At 40.1% G+C, this 19,672-nt stretch overlaps 1 protein-coding gene across 1 annotated transcript in view; it reads left to right on the top strand.

Moving 5' to 3' along the window:
* LOC139692881 (neurotrimin-like) overlaps positions 1-19,672 on the top strand; it is a 417,709-nt gene that overhangs the window by 341,343 nt on the left and 56,694 nt on the right. Inside the window, exon 6 of the mRNA XM_071591192.1 lies at positions 4,728-6,874. Coding sequence (XP_071447293.1) covers positions 4,728-4,831 — 104 coding nt within the window. The 3' untranslated portion in view covers positions 4,832-6,874. The remainder of the gene's footprint in view (positions 1-4,727; positions 6,875-19,672) is intronic.

Genomic DNA, 19,672 nt, shown 5'->3' on the forward strand with positions numbered 1-19,672 from the left:
ATGGTGTAAATGCTCAAGGATGGCGATGGTGCCCAAGGGTGGGAGGGAGTGCGATGGTTGAGGGGGTAAGCGGAGAGTGGTGCGGCTGTGAAACGGATAAAACTAACCTGGAAGGGGAGGAGCCGTAGAGGGGTGTGTATCGGGATGGTGAGAAGCGGCGCGCCGTTTCCATGGTGCCGGGGGGGGGAAGGGGGTTGTTGCCATCTATGACGGCGAGATTTATTCGTTGCCACCGAAGGCGGGTGAAACAGTCGGCCGGGACGAATGCGAGTGGAGGTGGGAATGACGAGGGAATGGGGGGGGGGGTCAGCGCACAGAAGAGAACAATTAAAGAGAAAACCACACTTCTGAGAATGCCAATTTCATGAAGATATTTCTTGCTAAGAGTAATAATGGGAGTACACAATTTTTTTTCTATACCCCCTCCTTAGTATACAGGTGTGTTTTTCCCCAGTTCTAAAAATTTAAATTCAGAGAGACAGCCATTGTTTAATCGCAAAATGTATATTTTCCTCTGAAGAATTATATGAATTGATTTAAGGATTGCTTCTAAATAGATTAATTATATTAAAAATATTAATGAAAAAGAAGCATTATGTTGCCGAAAAGATTGGGATACGTGATATCCGATTAACCAGTTACATAGGCGAAGGTCGCTGAGAGGACTCCCAATATATCGTAGGTGGTGCTATGTTCTGCAAAATAAATTCATCCTTAATGGGAAATATGAAAAACTATTTTCAATATTGAAACTTGCAATTCCCGACACTTAATTTTTGATATTATCCTTCAGGCGTTCAAATTCCTAATAAAAACTGCCTGTGGTTTGCTATTAAGTAAACGAGATATGGAGTGCTCGTGCTCAGATTTTTAAAATGGATCCCCACTCCCCATTTCCAACACAAAAATTGAAAAGTAGGTCAGCATCAGATTTTGAACGAAAAAACTGGATATCTCCGTAAGTAGAATATATGTGATAGATAAATAAGTTTATTTTATAAAACAATCGGCCTCATTCATTTACGCTTGTAAAAATGTTACGAAAGTTTCAATTATTTTTATAATGGCAGGATTTTCACATTGGAAGGACGAACTTTTATTGGACCTGACCATTCCGTAAAATATCTCTGTAATGGGTTAGGTAATGTTTAACTGCAGCTGTTGGCCTTCCGCTCCATTAATATAAACACACTGCTCCATGGACGCGTTTGCTGCTATGGCACGCGAACGTTTCGGAGTCGCCACCGTGGGAAAAGAATGCGAATGGCTCGACTGTAGTCGAAATATCGCTTTCCCATTGTTATTTCTCTCTTTTTTTTCAAAATCCTAAAGAAGACATGGCCTCTCGCAATGCATTCAAACAATTTATGTAATAAGGCCCGTTCGAATTTTGTGTCAAGAGTTTTGAAATGTGCACGAAAACAAAGGTTAAAAAAGAAAAATGGCCTTAAATCTCAAAAGGAATATCTGGTTCTTTGATGACTCAACGGTTCAGCTCAACTCATGAATCAACGGTTACTAATATTTATTCTATTGAATGCAGTAAACAGGATGTGCCGGCCTTTGCTAATAAAGTTTTCGCTGTCACGCAGAAATGGATATTGATTCAGTTTTTGATAATGTAAAATCATAGCAGTATATGAAACGGAGTAGGTAATTTAATTTGTTAAATACTTTTTCAAATAAACTATGAAAATACATAACCAACACTTCGTCTGTAGAAAACTTAATTACTTTTTATTCAACAGTACCTACTTAGATTCTAATTTTTCCTACTTAAATTATCAATTAGATTTCGAAGACGGGAAGAGATTTCATTTTAACGCTATAAAATTTCATTCAAAGTTCTCCACTACTCACATTCAATTCTAAAATTTTGACTACTATTAACAAACCACTAAATCTTGAGTTTTTTTGTTGAGATTTCGGAAATCAATTAAGTTCATTGTAAACGTCGGAGTATTGGTGTAAGGAAAATATCGTCTTTTCAAAAATAATATTTTCTGCTTATGTTCCGTCATCAGAATTAACAGCAATTTTTCTGCATAGATTTTCTTTAAACTCTCATTTATACTGTTGAGTTCACCACGAATTTATGGGTACAATTTCAAGTGAACTTCTTTTATATTACTTTATCATATGCTTTCTTGTTTTCCTGTTCCCTTATCTTTTGAAATAGATTAATTAAAGGCAATTAGGAAACACAATTTAGGTAACGATTCTTTTATATTGTTGATGGAGAGAACTTCGGTTTGTAGAGCTTTGACATTGAACAATCTTCGAGTTACTCCGTATTTATTTATTTATTTATTACAGTTACCCATTCCCAATTTAAAGCAAACATAATTATATGTTAATTGCGTCATTATTTCTATTTATAGTTGTTGCTTTAGCTTCATCATTTTACGTAAAATCTGTAAAGTACATTTAATGTCTGTTGGTTTATTTTGCAGATTTTAATTTCAGAAGAAAGTTATTGTAAAACTGCATTGTTATGCTTGTATATGAACTGATTTGTCATTATGTAAAATTTTATATACACAAGGAGTTGCGTACATTCTTCTGCTCCTGGTGCCTAAGTGTTGCTTCTTTTAAAGCTTAAAAATATACGCAGAAGTCAACTCGTGTGAATATTCAATCTATAGTTATTTTCCAGATGTAAACACAAACATAATTTACATTTGATTTAAATGTGAAATAAGCAGTTCAGGAAGTGAAGAGTTGTTGAAATAGCAATAGTATCATGAGCAAGGGTGTCTTAATAAAAAAATTAAAAGCAATGTGGACAAAGTGAATGACTTAAGTTCAAATGAATGCCATGTAATTAAGTGGCGAAGGTGGCCGTTTTTAGATATACTTAGCACGTTGCTTCGTTGCCGTTATGACACATTTTTATCCCAGTTTTGCATAAATGTAGATACGAGGCTTCCACGGGAAAAAAAAATTCTCCTAAGTTATCGACATATGCCAATAACGATGCAACCTCCTTCGTTTGCGTTTCTCATAAGTAGTTAACTTATATGTCCCAGTAAAAATCTGAATGTTAATTTGTAAATTTCAAGCGCATTACGGACATGAGCTCTTGTATGCACTCGTACTCTGTGCAAACTCCAGCGTATAGCCAATAATTTAATAATCTTTGAGGGTTTTTTAACAGTAGAGTTCCTTCTACTTAACAATAGTTGTCTCATTTTTCTCTTTATCTTTTTCTTTATTTTATTTTTTTGCCTAATAGGATTATTTTCCCATCCTTGACAAAGCCTGTATTGTCTAGGCGAGCTTTATAATCTACGTGACCACCTATTTTATTTTGACCTATCTTTTCTTTATTCATCTCCAATGGAATGATATAATCAGAAAGTAACATACAGGTACATGTATTGCCTAAAAACCCAGATATTTATGTTAGTAACTCGAAGAATCTTTATAAACTTTGAATTAATTTCTTTCTTGTCTAATTACAAGCTGATGATTCCTTACCTTTCTAATTAATATTAACTGCTAAACCTCTCACGGAGCCCCTAAAATAAAATAAAACTGTTTTTTAACATCTGAGTGGAAAATATTTCTTTGACGGTTGTATTTATTTCGACCAAAGAAATATTTTCCTCCCAGTTTACACTTTCTTCTCATTCATAAGACTTTTACAGCTAAAAATTATAAAACATTTAGCTAATTTCATTTAAATTCGAAATACTTGGTATTTTCTTGTATCTATTTATCTTCTTCATTTTGATTAGAGAATGAATAAAGTTTTTAGACTGCGATAATAATAGGAATTACTTACTTTCAACAGGTTTATTTTCTTTATTTAAATTTGTGCATGATAAACATGCCTATTCTCATTACCGCCTCTCGTGCTCTTCCCAATCTCTCCTTCACATGACGTTCTTGCCACATTCCGCTACAGCCATGCCTCATTTCCACTAACATCGGAGGTGCCAACTTGATCAATTGACAAACGTTCCCACTGTCTTTAAGTAACTCAGAACTAACCTCTCTAAGAAATTTATTTTGAGCTAGTGAAAAGCGCTTTAGTAGAATCCACACCGATATACCCTATGAGTTTGTATACATTTTCACATACTATATTTATCCAAAATCAGTGATAATTACACTTTACATATTTCTACCGATAAATATTTTATCGGTAGGAATATGTAAAGAATGTATCGAAAATAAAAATTTCTACCGAGAAAATAATACCGATATATGACGATCGCTCAAATGCAAGTATGTAATAAGGAACAACTATAAATCTCACATCTATAGTTTCAAGTGCGCTATACGTCTTTTAACAATTTTCAATAGCTAGAAGTAACCATTTTTCAATAAAATTACAAACGATAATACTACGTTAGATAAAATGTCATGTATGCAAAAAATTTCAAAGAATAAAAATAAATTATTTTCAATTGCCTTAAGAATAATGCACTACAAGGATAAGCTGATTAGACGACTAAATAAAACTTTTGTGAAGGATTTTTTTCGAAAACAAACAGTAAAAATTGATGCATGTTTCATTGCAAGTGTTTCAGATGAGTTCAATTGGATATGCACATATATAGCCAATACATACTGGTCTCATTTGTGTGTATATATTATATTTTTCATGTATTTTTAAATATATTTTTATATGTATTTTTAAATGTTTTTTAAATGTATGTAAACCCTAGCAGCCGGAGCCCCTTCTCTATCGGGTGTAGAGGCCCTTCTTTCCGTTGCAGGAGAATACCCTGCGGCCATGCAGCACGGGGGCCAGGCCCACCACCGATCCTCGCACCTCTACTGCCTCATATTCTGCGTCTGCCTGCTGCTCCTGAGCCCCTAACACCTGAGCGACCCAGCCTCTTAGACCCGCCGCCGAGGCCTGCCTTCGTCGGCGGCATCCGGGCGGAGGGCACCCCTGGCCGGCGACTCCCTCGAGTGAGGGGCTCTTCTGACGACGGCGGCAGCGAGTCGAAACGCGAACTTCGCACCGTGAACTCTGGACGGAGGTTCGCGCTGCTAAGAAAAGACTGTGTGGTTTCGAGGTTTTTTTTTGAATACCTTGGAAAACGGTGCTTCACAAAGAGATTACATTTTTCTAGGAAAAGATTTTTTGAGAAAATGTTGACAAAATATGTGACGTGTGCGAAGGAATTTCACCGTCGACTTATAATTTTCACATTGGGTGGAAATTTAGGAAATGCTGCTATGTACTACCTTCGTCTGAAGATGTAAATGATTGATCCCTTATTCGCGCGTCAGTTGTTTATATTGAAGAACATTTCCAATTCTCCGAGCCTATGAATATAATCTCATCCCGAGTCAGTTTGCGTCAAATGTCAGAATTACATAGTGCGCAAAGCCGACATCCGGGTGCGCTCACTCACATTAATCCTCAAGATTCTGATGGCACGAAAAGAGATTTTGAGAAGTGTAGTTATGGTGTTAGAATTATTGTGCGAGCATTCCTATTCATTTGTTAATGTTCATGTTATTATGTCGCCTGGAACGTTGATGAAGGTGTCCGGGTTTTATGGAGTCCCGTTAACAACCAGGTGCCACATTGGGCCCTTTCTCGGGACTAGGATGAATGAGAGGTAACTCATCTATGCACTTTACCAGGTTTCTGGCAGCGCATAAAAAGCATGTTAAACCTTCAAGACATTGTGGAAAATCCCACATGGAATGTTACTGACGTCTCGGTACATGTGAAAATTATATACTGGTGAATATATTTTGTGTTAAATTGGTGAGGCCACAGAGTTTGCCGGGCGGGCAAATCCATCCCGGGAGGGAGTGGAGCGATTGAAGAACGAGAGAGCGGCAAGCCCTCTCCAAACTTCCGAATGAAAAGATAATATTTTCAGAGGCATTGGAACTCTAAAAGAAGTAATTTTCCATTGCTTGGAAAATAGGAATAAAGCATGTAAGAAAAAAATATATATATAAGTATATAATTAAATGGATATATAAATGTATTTAAGTGTGTGACAGGCAAAGTTTGAATCAGTATTCGAATATTTTGGGATAACGGGAGTTTTCGAATGCATTTTCGCCTCGAAAAATGTACGCTGACTAGCAAGGGCTACGGTAAATAAAATTCTGTTAACGTAAACGAGTGATTGCTAACGGAAACGATGTGTTCCAGCGTGTTATGAAATTCCGCATTTATTTACTACAGAGTACGACAAAGATAATCAGTCATATAGGAAAGTTTATTATCTCTCGTTGTATAAGGACAAAAGGAAAAACTTTGAGGTACTTGTGTATGCATTCCCTTATTTTCAACCGTTTGTCTCTCTCTCTACATATATGTTAACCGTCTCTTTATAAGAGCCCCACTTTCAATGAAGTAATGATTGGATTAATAAATATCAGCAGGACACTAATTCTCTGTATGATTATTTTTCTTTGGCGGAACAAAAGATATAACAAAAATGTGTGCGTGTTCTTTTCGATTTTCGTTGTAATGAAGTACCAGTCCGTTTTCTTCTTCACCAGCGATTTGAAAGTAGAATCGGTGTTTTTTCAAACGAAATGAAGACACTTCTGTTCCATTTCCGCTGTTTTTAACTAGGGAAGAGTGTTTGTGTGAATGTTTCCAGTGCCCATTTGCCTCGAGGGACGCCTCTCCGTGTCACCGGGACCACCCGGCCCGGTCATCGGAAGTGCACTGGAATCAAAAACAATCAGTCTTTTGTGCTTCCCCCTCTCGCCGTGTCCTTGCGGACGTTTCCTTGGAGTGAAATAGTGGACCGGACTGCGCGCGCCCGTATGGACGTGCAAGTGATTCCGCCCTCCGGACGGGCAAGCCTCATGGTCTCCCGTGGCGCTCAGTGAAAGTGGTTGTCAGCCAGCAGTTGGAAAGCCCAGAATATCCGACCTGGTAAGTGCTTCACTTTTATTTTACCTTAGCTCGATATGTGAATGCAATTGAAGCATTCCTTCGTAAACAATCACCACAGCGATGAAATCTTTTTTATGGGGGGTTAGTCTTATGGGGGAGCGTAAAGAAAACCTCGTGCCGAGCCCAAATTTGACGTGGGGATTCCACACGTTCAAGGTATGTATAGGGCCTATCATTTTGCTGTAACTGGTTTTTTCAGAAACACCTAGTCCGCGAATGATCGCAAATATGAGAAAGTCTGTGATTTTCCATTCCATGGATTTTAACCAGATCCGTCCAGTTTGTAGTCGAGCACCCTACCCGCTAGGTTACCCTCAACAGTACCACTTCAAATCCAAGCGACTTGATTCCGTCACTTAAACACGATCCAAATCCAAAAGATATTATGAAATTATTGGATTCAGGATTCAAACACCATAATTCGTTTCATCAATCATGTAATTTTTATTTGCGTACGTATTAGTATTATTATTGCTGCATAAAACGCACATTAAAATCAGTGCATGTACTCGTATATATGCATTTTGGCGATTTATTGTTTCCCTTCACAGAATTCATAAATATTGTAGGAATTAAAAAAACGTTTGCAATATATCAATGACTTTCTAAACATTTTTGGCGGAGTCGCCGATGTTGCATGAATTCAATTGAATCGCATTTCAGTCAGAGGTGTATTGCCACATTTTTTATTATTCTAGGTTATTTAATCATATGAACATATCCATGTATATTGCTTGCACTTAAACTAATAAGCTCACTCCTCTCATTACTGTCATTTGCCCATTGTCTATTGCCCATTAGCTACAAGGTAGGATAAAAAATATGGCTGAATACATTTAATTTTTTTTATTGAACTAATTGGTACAAATCGTTAGTAGCTCTCGAAATAGCACCATTGCGCTTCGGCACAGCGCGCATAACACGATTCCCACTACGCGTATGCTTTCTGGAACTCACTTTCCGGGATCCCGTTCAGAGATACCGTCACGGATCCTTGGACATCTTCTACGGAGCTCTATCGGTTTCCCTTGAGATCCACGTAAGATAATCACATTGCCAAGGAAATTTGGGTTTTCTTGAACACAGTTCCGGATTTCCAGGGAAATCTACTGACGATCACTTTTTGTTCGTCACACAAGACTCTTGGCACAAACTTGGCGCACACCTATCGCATGGCCAAATCCTCGGAAGTAATTCTACCGTACGGAATCCCTAACACATACACAATCAGACGAATGTTTGTGCGCCGGTCGGAGTTCAGGAACGCCTTTACTTTCGCCGCATTTTTATCAATCTTTGAATTTGACGAGTAACCGGCGCGCTGGTCGTCTTCAACAAGCTCCCGCCGCTACCGGAAAAAGATTTTGCCACTCGAACACTGTTAAGCGGCTAATGGAAGCATCCCCGTAGCCGTCCTTAATCATTTCGAGGATATCCGTTGCGGTTTTCCCGAGTTTGACACAGAATTTTATTACATAGCGCTGCTCGAGATTTAGCTCCATCTTGGATCGCGACGTCAATTCCAAACAGAGGTTCACGGAAATCGATGTGGTTACTCTCCGATTGCTCGTGGGCAACTGAAAAACATATCAATCTTTTTGAAAGGATCTCCACTACCACGAACAGGTTATTCGAACCCTCTTCGCCGCTCCGTTCGCGGTACAGAAGTGCAGTCCTATTAATTTTTGATCCTACTATGTATGTACTACCAATGAATAAATATACCTTAACACGCATAGGAATTGGTTTGCCCGTCATCAGGAAAACTGAGCAAACCTCGAGGAACTGGATCGTCCTTCCAACTGCTGCACTAGGCTTTTCTGCTTTTTGTTCTTCCTCCTGGAAAACAGGGAGTTTGAGAGTGTATTGGTACTAAATTCGTATCTTTCTCCGTCAACGCTGCAAAATAGGAGCCACTGACCGCTACGGTCGAGTGCTTCCTAGATCAGCCATAGCCATTAACTGTTGTCTTTATTCTCCCGTCGCTGGGCCTTTGGATTCTGATCTGGGGATGGAGTGACAATCTCGACGCCATGCATTCGCCTCCCGCCCACTCATCCAGAATAACAAACCAAAGTTTTGCGTTTCAGCGGCCCCTTCCTCGCGCCAGGCGATCTCTCGTACATTCTCCGCAGGAGCGAGAGCGGGGCCATTCACCGCCGGCCAATAAACTGCTCGTCCCAAAGTTTCCAAAGCGCATCCCCCCTTTTCCTTCTCATTCCACGCTGCCCTCCCCTCGCTACGTCCATCCGATCCGTTCTTGCCCTTCTTCGCCACACTCTCCAACCGCCAATCCCACCGTTGTACCGCACCAATTCAAGTCTAATGCGGTGAGGCTGGAATCCCAAAGGGGGCGGGAATGAAAAGAGCCATCTCCCATTCCCGTGGAGGAGCGAGGGGAGTGGAAAGTATTGCGCCATCCGTCTCTCATTCCGCGTTCCGTTTTACGGAGAGCACATTCTGCCGGCTCTCCACCTCTCCAAATGGGAGTCGCCGCTCCGGTGTCTGCGCTTTTGACAGCTGCCCGCTCTCCTGGTTGCCTCGATCCTTTTCCCATTTCTGTTGTGCCGGCCGCATCAGGGGTTTGGCGGTATGGTTACTAGAATTCCTTCCCTTGCCAAATACTTGCACGGCTAAATCCTCTGGCAGCTACTACATTTTCACGACGGTTTTCAATCAATTGTAATTATATTTTTCCCTGTCATAGCTAATTATAAAATATAAGTTATTTCTTCAATAACTCAATCAAATGTTCTGTATTATGAATCTACGTGACTTATTGCAAATAGCGTTTTTAGAATCATTATTGGTGCTCATATTGCATCTCTTGAAAGCTTTGGAGATGAGGGCACGTCTTAGGGCTTATTGTTCATTTGCTTGGAACAATTTGTATGTAAAGATATAAACATCACATCTCAAGAGGCATTATGTTTCGAAATAAAGGCTGCAATTTAGACTTCATTCTTTCAAGCTTCACTTCGTGGGATTGTTTGATGTCCATATTAAATGAGTTTTTAATTTTCCGCTGACTCTAAGTCTGTAGAAAATTATAAAATCATGTAACATGGCTGCAATTTAACAAAGATTGTGAGTTACTTAAATTATCTTTAAATCGTACTTGAATTTCTCGGGATGCTCACTTAAAAATCGGAATTTTAAATGCCTGCATGTAGCTTTATCCATTATAAATAGGTTTATATCTCAAATACCAATGCTAATCCATATATAGTCAGCATTATTGGACTGTGATGCTTCAATATTCCATTTGCCAATCGGTTTGGTGATTCGATTCGAATTTCAAAGTTTTAATTTCTTGGACTGCAGTATTACCCATGTCACATACAAACACACACGCACAAACAAATGTTTTTTGAATATATATGCGTGTGTAATTTTTAAATATAAATTACCGGTTAAGGTTTGTGATGGACACGAGCTTCCAAACGGTACATCGACGATTCCCTTGTCTATCTCAGCAAAACACAACACGACATTGAGGTTTACGAACTTCGACCAAGGAACTTGGAAGCTCTTAAGGAGGCCATTACAGATGTCATCGCTGGAATAACGCTAGATATGCTGACAAGAGTTTGCAAAAAATTTATTGTTGAGGGGATCATGATGGTGCGGTGGCTAACTTAGGGGCTCGGAGAGGAGAGAAGGCCCGGGTTCAAATCCTGGAGCCAAGAAATATTTTTCATTGGTATCCCGATCCCTACTTTTAGGTGTTTTGTGTAGAGCACTTAGAGTCAGTACGACGTCCATCGGATGGGACAGTTAAACTGAGAATCCCTCGGTGCCTTAAGACAAGAGTAGTCTAATGCCGACGCTGGGTTTCTCTCCATCCTTTCTTTCCCATCCATCCCTAATAGCGTAAATTAGCTGTCGGTCGCCGCCCCCCCCCCCCCCCCAAAAGGGACGTTGTGGATGAATGAAGTTTTCTCCCGAGTTTTGACAAGCCTTTTCTTAATATCCAACTTTGCAACCACCTCACTGAGGAACAGATGCTGCGCAGATTACCTAACGTCTGGGGTGTAATCTTCGACATATCTGGGATGGGTGACCATGCCAGGAGCGATTATCTTTGCTCCCACCAGCACAGCTCTCTAGTCGTCATCGGAACGCACAAGCCTTTCCACCTTCCACCTCGTCAAAGTTGTAGTCCAAAGGAGGGATATTATATATATATATATATATATATATATATATATATATATATATATATATATATATATATATATATATATATATATATATATAAACACGGATGTAGATTTGTAGAATATAGAGACACAAAGAAAGGACACTCATAGTATGTTATTTGAAGTTTCGGCAGCTCGGCTGTCCTCTTCAGAATGGCGTTCTCGGGGAAAAGGGGAGAGGATGAGCGGGGGAGAGGTGGGGGAGGGAGAGGTAAGGGACCAATAGGAAATGAACAAGGGGTTGGGGGGGAATATGTAGTCAGCCATATGATGCATTCAGTGGGCTTGGTTCAGCCCGGGGGGTTTAAATGATTGGGCCACTCTGATATGCGCCATCTCGCGGGTTCTCACCTCTATTATACTAGCAGATTTGGGAAGGATTTCAATCACCGAAACGGAGAAGCAATCGTCAAAAGATTGTTTGTGGGAAGCAGTGTGAGTAGGAATGGGATAATTAAGAAATGTGGGAGATTTGGTGGAATATCGGTAATTATTCATGCGGAGGGAGTGTCCTTTCTTTGTGTCTCTATATTCTAAAAATCTGCATCCGTGTTTTTATATATTTGTGATGGTAGAGTTTACCCAGTGCTAAGCCCTATACGTCGTGTGAAATTCACACATCAGGGTAGGGGGACCAGTTCCTTTCCCTGTGCCGGTTATGGTTTCCCAGGAAGACCTGGTACCCGAAAAATCACTTTAGCTAGGGTGGAGCTGCAGGTCCAGAGTGCCTTGCCCGGGAATCGGACCCGGGACCCTCCGATCAGCAGTCCAACGCTCTACCCACCTATATATATATATATATATATATATATATATATATATATATATATATATATATTTTAGCACTGGTGGACACAAACAAAAACACATAAACACACAAAAAAGAGGCTCACTAATTTTCGGTGGTCGCAGCCACCTTCCTCAAGGAAGAGACGTAAAAAATTGAGTGGAACACGGGGGCTGGAACGATGGATGGGAGGGGAAGGTAGGGAGAGGTTTCCGAAGGGAAGAGTTTGGAGGGGAAGCATTAGAAGGGTGGGGAAAATATGGAAAGTGATGTGGGTGGAGGGATGATGAAAATATTTACTGATTCGGGTAATTAATGCCTAATAATAATGCCTGGGCAATTCCAGGAATTCAAGAGCCTAATGAAGGACCACTCCCATGCCCTGCAATCAACCTAGGTGTAAAACATGTCCTAATTTCAAAACCAATAGCCCATATCTCTCCCACCCGCTTTTTAACTCTCTCCCACCAATTCCCTACTCTATTGCTCGTCTAGCAATGTACTTTACCTGCTGAAGTGCCAAGTTTGCCCTACCTTCTATATTAGACAGTGTACAACACCCTTTAATATTAGAATTAATAACCACAGGGTCCATGCAAGAACTCTTCCCCAATTGATATGCTCCCTATCCCCAAACGCGCCTCCGAACACAATACTCTCTTTGATAAATGCTATAATGTATCCATCTTAGCATCCCTCCAACCCTCTAATCCTCCACTGAAACTCAAAACAATAAAGCAATCCTTTAGAGCGACAGTTTTCTGTTCCTCGCTCAAGACTTTCGACGCAGCTTTTATATATATGTATATATATGTATATATATATATATATATATATATATATATATATATATATATATATATTATGTATATAGCGTAAGTTTTCTTGAAATGTAATGAATCACAGACCCCTTGGCGCCTTTCGATAGAACCTAGTAATGGACGGTCTACACTGCGTTGATTTTTGCCATTTAGGAAGACGATGTGACTATATGGGCAACGATGTGATTTTCGATAGCCTGAATCAGACAGTCATTATCGGGATGGTGTTCGGAAAGTACGTCAGAGGAAGACTCTCGATTTTAGAGAAATAAAGCAATTGAGTAGTTGTTATTGAGATAATTGCACCGGTCGAGTTGAAATTTTAATGGATCAAGCTAGTTTGAGATATTGAAAAGTACTTTATCTAAAAATCCTAAAACCCAAATCACAGTAAAACAATTAGAAACTCCACGTACACCGTACCTCCATTCATTCTGTACCACAAGCCAATCCTGCTTTACCTTACGCATGTCTTCTGGCTTCTAATGGCTGGCACCAATAACGACACACATCATAGAGAGAAAAAAATGTGGGAACGATAAAGTTAAGCGATAGGAAGACCATGAGGGTAACGTCAAACCACCCTTGAATGGGCGATCTACCACCGTGATGGTGATGACGAGGACAGAGGGCCGCATTTGAGGGCAACCGTCAGCAAACCGACCCCCTGGCGCCCAATCCTAACCGTCCCCGCAAACGGTGGCCCCGCCCTGCCTCCGCACGCCTTTCGCAAATCCAGCCACGGAGTATGCGGCCGATGCGAACGGGAAACCCGTAGTTTGGATTTTAGCGGCGGGGCCAGGATTCCATAAAAGGGCGATGCGGCGAGGGGAGAGCGGTGACTGATTTAACGACCGGAAATCCAGTGCGATATACGGGAAACGAGCTTTGGCAGAGTGGGGTCCATTGTTCTGCGAGTCTAAAGGTAAAGGGGAGGCGAGAGAGAGAGGGGGGAAGGGGGGTTGCTGCGGGTGCGTTAACTAACCGACGACGAGAAGGGAAGTGTGAGGGGAGAGGGAAGAGTTCAGCGCACTTGGTTTCGTTCTGGGCGATGGGGTGAACGGGAATTTGCGCACAGCAGCTGGAAGGGGGGCGTTAGGGGGGAGTCAAAATGATTTTGGGAAGGCAAGTGTATGTGGGGTAAGGTCGTTCTGGGGGGTAGGAGAGGACCCCTCTTGCCCCCACCTGCCCATTCTTCCGTCCCTCCCTCTGATCCCCTTCCAAATTTGTCGCCGCCTCCCACGCTGCGTGTCTTTTCAATGGCTGGAATATCCCCTACCACCCTCCTTTCAGCCCTTATCTTCTTTACGTCCCGCCGCCTATTCGCACGCTTTGATAATCTCCCAGGCTGGGACGAGTAGCCCATCGTGTCCTACGAGGTATCCTCTACCCTCCCTGCCTCGTGGGGCGAGGACACTACGTTTTTGCTCCACACGCCCACCCCCGTTTCATTGCCCATGTCATTCTCGCCCCGTCCTCCATCCGTTCAATCGAAAGCGAATTTCGAGACAACGATAGAACTACCCGGACTACCAGGTTTAGTTTGAATCCAATCCGGCACTGACCTTAATGAAACTGATCAACTGGTTGATATGGCGCAGTATTTGATAATCCGCTGAAATAATTAATATTTCTATTTCCTCGAATTTTCGTTGATGTGTATGTAATGTTATTATGGAATTACGCGAATTGCGATGAATCAATAGATTTTTTGGGGAAAATTGGGGTTGTGTGAAACAAAAGACATGATGTGCGGTGAGCATGTAGTAACCAGTTTGAGTCACAATAAATGAAACAACAGTTTTTTCAACCTTTTCACCATACTTCACTTTTTTCCGCGTGCCTTTCAGTGAGGAGCACTTGCAATAGATGGAACGGATTCTTATAAAAAGATTTAGTCTTAAGGAATGGTGTGACTACGAGCATTTTTCAATAAGATTTTCAGCATAAGACCTAAACTCATGATCCAAAGATTGATACTTTTTCTCAAAATAGACACCAATGTGTGCAATGCCCTTGGAACATCTTGCTTTCCAGACTTCGAGGACGTACTAGAATGACTTTTTTTAATAGTCTTCCCAAATTGTCTTCGCTGTCTTTTATACTGTTTTTGATGAGGAAAAACGCATTCTGCGAAGGTTTTTCTTCACATTGAGCAACGGAGTATAGTCACGTAGGGTCATCTAGGGTTTTGGTTTGAACCACGGGAAAAAAAAGAGAAATTTAGCTTTAACATAGTTTTCAGCATTCAGCGTTGACACTATTTTCGTATTGCAGAATCCAATGTGTTGCTTTGAAATATGGGCATTTGCAAATTTATGAGTTTGGAGGATTTTCACCGCATTTGACTTGGTGCGAATTTCATTTCTGACATACTATGATACGGAAGAAAATGTCTTAACACTAGGGCTTTTTTTGAAGTTGGTGATACCGGAATTGGCCATTTTTAAAATCATATAGGTAAGATTTTTCTGCTTTGATAGCCTTAAAAATAAATTTCTCATCTTCCTGTAACATCCACTTTAGTTGCGGAGAACACTGCACGTAAACGTCCTTCATTTGGAATGTGGGCAGTCTTGGAACCCACCGCTCACATACACGTCTCGTGCAGTATCTTTGTTACCAGCGTTTAATTGACATCCAATAAAATTTTCAATATTTATGATAGTGCTCTTAGAGCCATTCAACTTTCATATCTATTAATTGCTGCAGCGGTATCGATTTTTACCTCCGTAAGTGAAATGAGTAGAGCTACGGATAAACCTTTCTTCCGAAATGATTGTCTTGCGTATTCAAACATTTCTGAGCCATATTCTAGCTATTTCATTGGGAAGAGCAGACTCTTAATTACCTTGCTGTATCATTACATATTCCTCTGCTGACGATTTGTTCAGGCACTTCCATCGTTGTCGTAGGGAAACCTGGACATGTTTCAAGCTTGCATCACCTCCCTTCACTGTAGTAATACTGGAGTCAATTCATGGAATCTACGAGGGTCATCCGGAAAGTAGTACCCGTTCGTGCCGCATGAAGTGCTGACGACGCGAGTAGCCGCTGGACGAGGTCAGATAGCTTCAGTGGCTTGTCTGCCTTCTCTGAGCCAAGTTGCGTGACGCTAGCATTGCCTGTGTTGTTTCTGTGATTGTTTACAATGTTTAAAAAAATTGAGAACGCCGCCAGTTGTGAAGTGAGGGCAGCGATTAAATTCCTCAATGCAAGAAACGTTCGCCCATGTGATATTCATCGCCAATTAAAGGAGGTGTATGGAGACAATGTAATGGACGAGTCGTCTGTTCGGCGGTGGTGTCGCAACTTCAACATGGGGAGGGGGAACACACACGACGATGAGCGTTCGGGGAGACCGTCTGTCATTACAGACCAACTGGTGAGCTCAGTTGACGAATTCGTGAGGAACGATCGGCGCGTCACAATTGATGACATCTGTGAGCATTTTCCCAATGTTTCTCGAACAATTGTTCATGAAATTGTTAAACACCATCTGCATTATGCAAAAATTTGTGCAAGATGGGTCCCTCGCGTATCTCAATGAGCTGGCGGCGAAGGACTATGCAGCAGGAATACAGAAACTTGTCACACGTTATGACAAATGCCTCAACTTGCTTGGAGATTATGTTGAGAAGTAGTTTAAAGTATCCTCTTTCAAATAAAAATTTTTATGTTTGTTAATATTTACTTTTGTGTCTTTATTTCACGAACGGGTACTACTTTACGGATGACCCTCGTAGTACCAAGTACCCAATACTAATCAAAGTAATGAAATATCAGCATAATCAAATACTTTGTAAGATTTAAGTTAATTTTTTCATGGCAAAATATCCGAATAAAAATTTGTCACCAGTATTATTGAATGTTTATTAAAATATTATTTTTTTAATTTTAAATTCACAATTCATGAAAATGATATTGTATTAGGCGATAGTTTGGTTGAATTACCGAGTTAACCTCTTACTATCTCTCTCCATTTGTGAAAATCATGCAAAAAAGAGTACTCTAGTATTTCACAAAAACTCTGTTGACCATGGATATTTACTTCGACTTTTTTAATTCTTCATTACTATCCTCTCGACGAAGAGTTCAAGAGAGGGCTCACTACATTGCAGCCATTTCCGTCGCCGCCAACATAGCAGACACCCTCCACCATCTGTGCCCCAATCCCACCCTCACCCCCAGTTGTTACGAATTGGATATTGGCCCATTCTCCATTTTATATCGCGAATCACATTCTCCTTGCCAGATTAAATTCATACTGAAATTACTTAGTGGTATCACCAAATGAATTGCCTCATTCCAATGTAATATCGCTCGCTCACGATTTCAATCTCCGAGGTGTATCTCCTAAATCATAAAAGGAAGAATATCGATTTATCGGATTCCCAATTATTATAAGACTTTCCAATAATTGCCCAGTTTGTCTTAAATCGCGAGAATGGGGGAAATCGCATTGGAGTGAGGAATTAAAACTTGTGTGTATTTTTACAAAATGAGTAATGTAGTGAAATTTAAATGGCGTTTTTTATGCGCGGAATAATGTTTTTATTCTCTCTGAAAGCCTGCGGAAAATTCTGACTAAAATATGAAACCGTGGAATTGATTTGAATATATATTAGTTAAATAGCGTTATTTAAATATTTTGTCAGGAGGAATTTGATCACAAATATCCCAAGTCTACATCTATGCGATATCCCAAAACCCAAGATGTGTATTGGTGAGTTCATCCAAGCCAAATACCTGCAATGCATGAAAGGTTGCTGTCACGTAATGCACTATGCATGGAAGACTGATAGTTACGAAAAACTTCTATCATATTACTTATTAAAAAGAATGAGATCGTATTCGTGAAGAAGACACGACCATCAGAAAGATATTTCACGTAATCTGAATAAATTCATATCCCTGAAAAACTGTTTAATCCACAAGTAAAAACAAAAATAGCTTGTTTATGAATAAAAAAATAAAATCCTCTCTTTTATTTACAGTTAATAGCTGTTATTACTTATAAATGAGTATATTAAAATAAAGAAGGAAACAGAAGAAGTAAATGTATTGAGTTTATGCTACTAAATGATATTTTTATATCCCAGTTTATTTTGTTTGTATGTTAGTCCTCAGAAAAAAAACCTCTGAAAAGTATTCCGTATGCAATCTTGCAATGGAAATGATGCACAGAAATGATGAGAGAAAATACTTTTGATTCGTAATTTTCCTATAGCTCCGAAGCTTTGTCGTCCACTCAAAGAGGACAAGTGTAGGTCAAGGGGCTAATGAAATGCGGCTGTAGAGAAGAATGGAAGCAATGGAAAGGGCAGAATGGAAAAAGAAAGGAAACTGCGCTTGCTATATGGTGTGAGAGAGAAGATTTTCTGAGCAATTCAAAGGGGATGTTCGAAGTGGAAAAAGGATATTTTATGTGGTCCAAGACTATGATAAAAAGGGGTAATTATTTACTTGCGAGAAAGTGGAAGCAGAATATCAGGCATTGTTGATCCACAGTAAGTAAGGCAATGATATTTGCAGAGTTACAACATGGCTTATTGTAATGTAGAGCGTTGCAGTGTTTAATGTAGTGTATTTCGACGGGGCTTCGATGTGTATCAATGACGTACATATGGCAGTATGTTTTTTGGACGGACTGATGTTTTTCGCGCTTTCAATCGGAGCATTCAGGTGTTTGTGGTTTACTTACGGTGTAGTTTGTCGGTAGTGCATCACACAACTAGCTTTTTTTTAATCCCGTGACATTATCAAACCCATTCCGTGAAAGCGCATAGGTGAGATCTGCCAAATCACAGAGAAAGTGAAAAATTACTACTCGATGGCGATTTTTTTAATCGAAATATACACGAATTAAATCATTAGCGACCGCCAGTACATTGGAGCTAATCGGAGTTACCCTTGTTATCGCAATCCCCTTTCATAGTGATCAGCCGCCTCCGTCGCTTTGCACTAGTTAATCTGCTCACCTCGCTCGGTGCAATTTTCGGCGATTTTACGCGAACTCCGTGACACACGCCACATCTTTCACGTCGTATGATGCGCCAAATAGACGCATCCGTATCCTGCGCGTCGAAGTTCATGAACTCCTTTTGACTGTCCGGGTTGCTGACTGAGACTCCCACTTTCGTCTTCACTTTTGGTCTCTGGCTTATCACGAGCGTTCGCTGGCAAGGCCTTGATTTGTTCGTTTTATTTTCATTTCCTAAAATTATTTTATAACTTCAGAGACCGGTTTATGAGCTAGACAGGATTTCTTGTCAAAAAATTTGGCTTAAATTTTATTTTTAAGCTAGGAATTGCGCACAGGGTAGCCAGCATTACTCGAAGAAGTTACATAACCGAATTGATGAGCCTTTCTTCATGCTCAGTGGTATACTCGTAATACAAGTATTTCATTATTTTGCACGAATTGCTTATGATTTCCGGCGTAACTTTATGGAATCAAGTCATATTGGAAATGAAAAATAGTAACTTTGTGGTTCCACAAAAAAATAATTATTACGATATGATTCAGGTTTCGATGTTCAACGTCATCCTCAGGTTTTTTATTTTCACGAATTGTTCTTTCAAACAATTCCGATGCACCAAAGTTTCCATTTTGATGAAGTTATCCGGTTGCAATTTCGTTCAGCTTTTCCTTAAAATTTATAGCAAATATTCTTCAATGGGTATCCCTTAATGATTAAAATCTTTGTTTAAGGCCATTGTCAAACTGAAATGAATCATGACTCGCATTAAAACATTTAGCATTTCATTATTTCAGTATAAACTAGAGAAATTCCTTCTTCCTTCAAACTACTCCATCTTTGTAGCATTATTTTCCGTCCTTGGTATGGTGGGCGAAGAGAGGGGTTTGTTGGGAGAAATCCTATTGAGGCAGGAAAAGTGGATGAAGGGGGTGTTGACAGGCAGTGGGATGTTGAAGACTGTGATAGAGGGGAGAATGTTGGGC

Source organism: Hetaerina americana, unplaced genomic scaffold (genome assembly GCF_022747635.1).
Source record: "Hetaerina americana unplaced genomic scaffold, ioHetAmer1.1.p SCAF_43, whole genome shotgun sequence".
NCBI lineage: Eukaryota > Metazoa > Arthropoda > Insecta > Odonata > Calopterygidae > Hetaerina > Hetaerina americana.